The sequence below is a fragment of the Arachis ipaensis genome, chromosome B01 (genome assembly GCF_000816755.2).
Source record: "Arachis ipaensis cultivar K30076 chromosome B01, Araip1.1, whole genome shotgun sequence".
NCBI lineage: Eukaryota > Viridiplantae > Streptophyta > Magnoliopsida > Fabales > Fabaceae > Arachis > Arachis ipaensis.
Genome location: NC_029785.2, coordinates 131,295,850 through 131,298,817, shown reverse-complemented (window position 1 = coordinate 131,298,817; position 2,968 = coordinate 131,295,850). Strand labels below are relative to the sequence as shown.

At 37.0% G+C, this 2,968-nt stretch overlaps 1 protein-coding gene across 1 annotated transcript; it reads right to left on the bottom strand.

The window, feature by feature from the left end:
- Positions 399-2,162, bottom strand: LOC107639255 (probable enoyl-CoA hydratase 1, peroxisomal). Its single transcript, XM_016342739.2, has 3 exons — positions 1,529-2,162; positions 1,154-1,436; positions 399-700 (listed from the first exon to the last, which is right to left on the bottom strand). Exons 1-3 carry the CDS (start codon positions 1,936-1,938, stop codon positions 605-607), a joined length of 789 nt encoding a protein of 262 aa, XP_016198225.1. The 5' UTR covers positions 1,939-2,162; the 3' UTR covers positions 399-604.

Here is a 2,968-nt window from a genome sequence, read left to right as displayed (position 1 = left end):
ACATTTGAACCAGAATATTAGCCATGAGCTTCTCTAGCTGAAGCTACTTCTACCCTACCATTCTTTGTTAAGGCAAAATTTCAATTCCGAATACAAAATTTCAATTACTTCAGTATTTTCAAAAAATAAAAATACAAAGAATTAAAATTTTTAAAAACAAAGATTTAATTTAATTTTTATCTCTCAATCTGAGTCTGTCTCACTTTCACACACAACCTAATCGTTTCTATGAAAAGTTGTTAACGTTCCTTGCCTCTTCTTCAACCCAACTACCCAAGTGAGCAAATCCACCTTTAAAAGTTAGCTTAAAAGTTGAAGACAATAAGACTAACATATTCATTCTTGTAAACTACCATCCTCCTCTGTTATTCTTCTCCTTGTTTTCTCTGCAAGGCTTCTACACTATAAATTTAGTATTTTTCATATAAGAACTGTTGATGAAATACATCTAGTTGATACTCAAAATAAAATGAAAATGACTTAACTGGATATTTAACTAGAAACAGTTATTGTAAAAAACAAATGTGAACATTGACATGTAAAACATCAACCCCTAAGGGGAGAACAACATGTATTCTTTTCACCATGAGAGTAAATTCAAAAGCTACAATTTGGACGGTTTCTTTCTCCCAGCTATGAATTCCTGCATCTTTTTGAATTGCTCCTTTGTCATTCCATTGTAATAATCATGAGCTCTCTCCTGAAATTCCATATGCAAATGGACAAGTTATCTAGCTGACCAGGAAGATTGCCAAGAACAATGATGCATAAAAACCAAACATAAAGTGAATACTGAAGAATGTAACATCCAAAGCTTTTAGCAATAAGCTCTTAAGTAGATTTTTGCTCTACAATTGACGAATTCCCTGTTCTGTTTGATTAAACATTAATACAAGATGTCCCAAATGTTAACTTTTCAAGTTCACAATACTCATTACTCTAATAACTTGCTGCTACAATTTCTCCTCATCTTTCAATTCTATCCGTCTAAGAATATATAAAATTTATTTACATAGACCCATCCCAAAGTACAGCGCAATTCACATACTTTTAAATAATCATACATAAACTCATCTATGTAACATGTACTCAACAAAAAAACTCATATATATAATTCAAAAAAAAAAAAAAAAAAATTGAAAGAAAAGCGGACCTTTTCAAGCGAAAGAGCACGGCCAAGATCAAGCTTGATGCCGTCGTTTATGACCGACTTATATCTCAACACCAAGTCCTGATTGTTTTTCATTATGGCTTCTGCAATTTCTCTGCTTTTCTTCAACACTTCACTGTCCTCAACGACATGATTCACAAAACCCAATTTCTCAGCAACCTCCGCCGTCAAAGGCGTCGCCGTCAGGGACACCTCTCGTGCCTTATTGACTCCTATGATCCGCGAAAGCTTTTGAGACAATCCCCACGAAGGAAATATCCCAAACCTACCAAAAAAAGAAAGCCCCAAGATGTTTTTAAAATTTTGAAAATCGTCAAATGGCAAAGTTAATCAAATAAATTGCAAAATTTGTAAAACCTGGCGTGGGTGTCTATGAACTTGGATCCTTTGGCGGCGACCAAGATGTCACAGGCGAGTGAAATCTCGAACCCGGCGGTGATGGCGAATCCCTTGATGGCTCCGATTATGGGCTTCCGGCAGCGATCCATTTGAATAACGGGGTCGCTTTCGGGGTCCTTGACGTCGCCCTTGAAGACGTCCTCGGCGGCGGTTAGGTCGACGCCGGAGCAGAATGATCGACCGGAGCCGGTGAGTATGATGACCTTGACGGAGTGGTCTTGATCGAGGGCCTTGAAGGCCTGAGCAAGGTCCACCATCATGGGGCGGGTGAGGGAGTTCAGAGATCCGGGGCGGTTAATGGTTATGATAGCGACGCCGTTTGGTTCCCGGTTTACAAGAATTAGATTCTCCGATGAAGACCGGTCCATGGTTGAGCCGAAACCACTCTTGCACGGTTCGAATAGTGATTTTCCACAAGTTGCTATTATTTAGATTTGGATCGAGTGAATGTCTGAATGATGTGAATGGTAAAGTACATGGAGGGAGGTTGGGATGGAGTGGCAAGTTTTGAAGTGCGTGAAGCCGAGAGATGAATGTGACACGTGACATGCTATCCTTCTCGATTCTCAAACCAAACCAAATACTGGATAGAGATTCTTCAACTTTTTTTCCTCCTCTGGATAGAAAATTTTCATTTTGACATTGTTTTAAGTTTTTTTGTCGGGTCCTTTTTGTGAATTTTGGGGTTTTGGGGTTAAAGAAACAGGCCTTAGGCCCAAATAAAACTTATCTCAGGTTTTTGGTGCTTTATGTCAAGACTCTAGACCAGTTTTGTTTTTTATAAGACTCGTCTTCTCAAGGGTACCTTGTTTGGCCCATAAACCCAAAGTTCAGTTTGATATTTTTCATTGGGCTCAAGAGTATCCCGTTTAGCCCAAGAAACCCAAAGTTCGGGAAACACAAAAGAGAGAAAAAAAGCCAATACCAAAAAAAAAAAAAAGAAGAAAAAGAAGATTAAAGGAGAGAACAGAAGTGATTGAAGAGTTTTAGCCTTTAGTGTGAGAAAAACAAAATGAAAAATAGTGTTTTCTTTTTTTCTTAGATGGGAGAAGAGAGATCAGTGTATGATCTCGGTTATGGGAAAGAAGGTCATATCTTCCTCCTGTTCGTCTCTTCATCTTTGCGGTATCCTCAAAGCACTTTTCAATCAAACAAAAAGACAAAAAAATATTATCATTCTAGTCTTTGATCTCTTCTAAATTTTCAAATTTGTGTCTATGGTAAAAAATTTTAATTACCTCCGATAGATTAATGACAATCAAGCTATAACTTTTGAACTATAACAATTGTTAACTTTTTATTATCAGGTCAATTTCTAATCACTTATGATCATCGTTAACTTAGTCACCATAGATTTGACCAAATATTTATATATAAATGAAATATAATTACTGATTT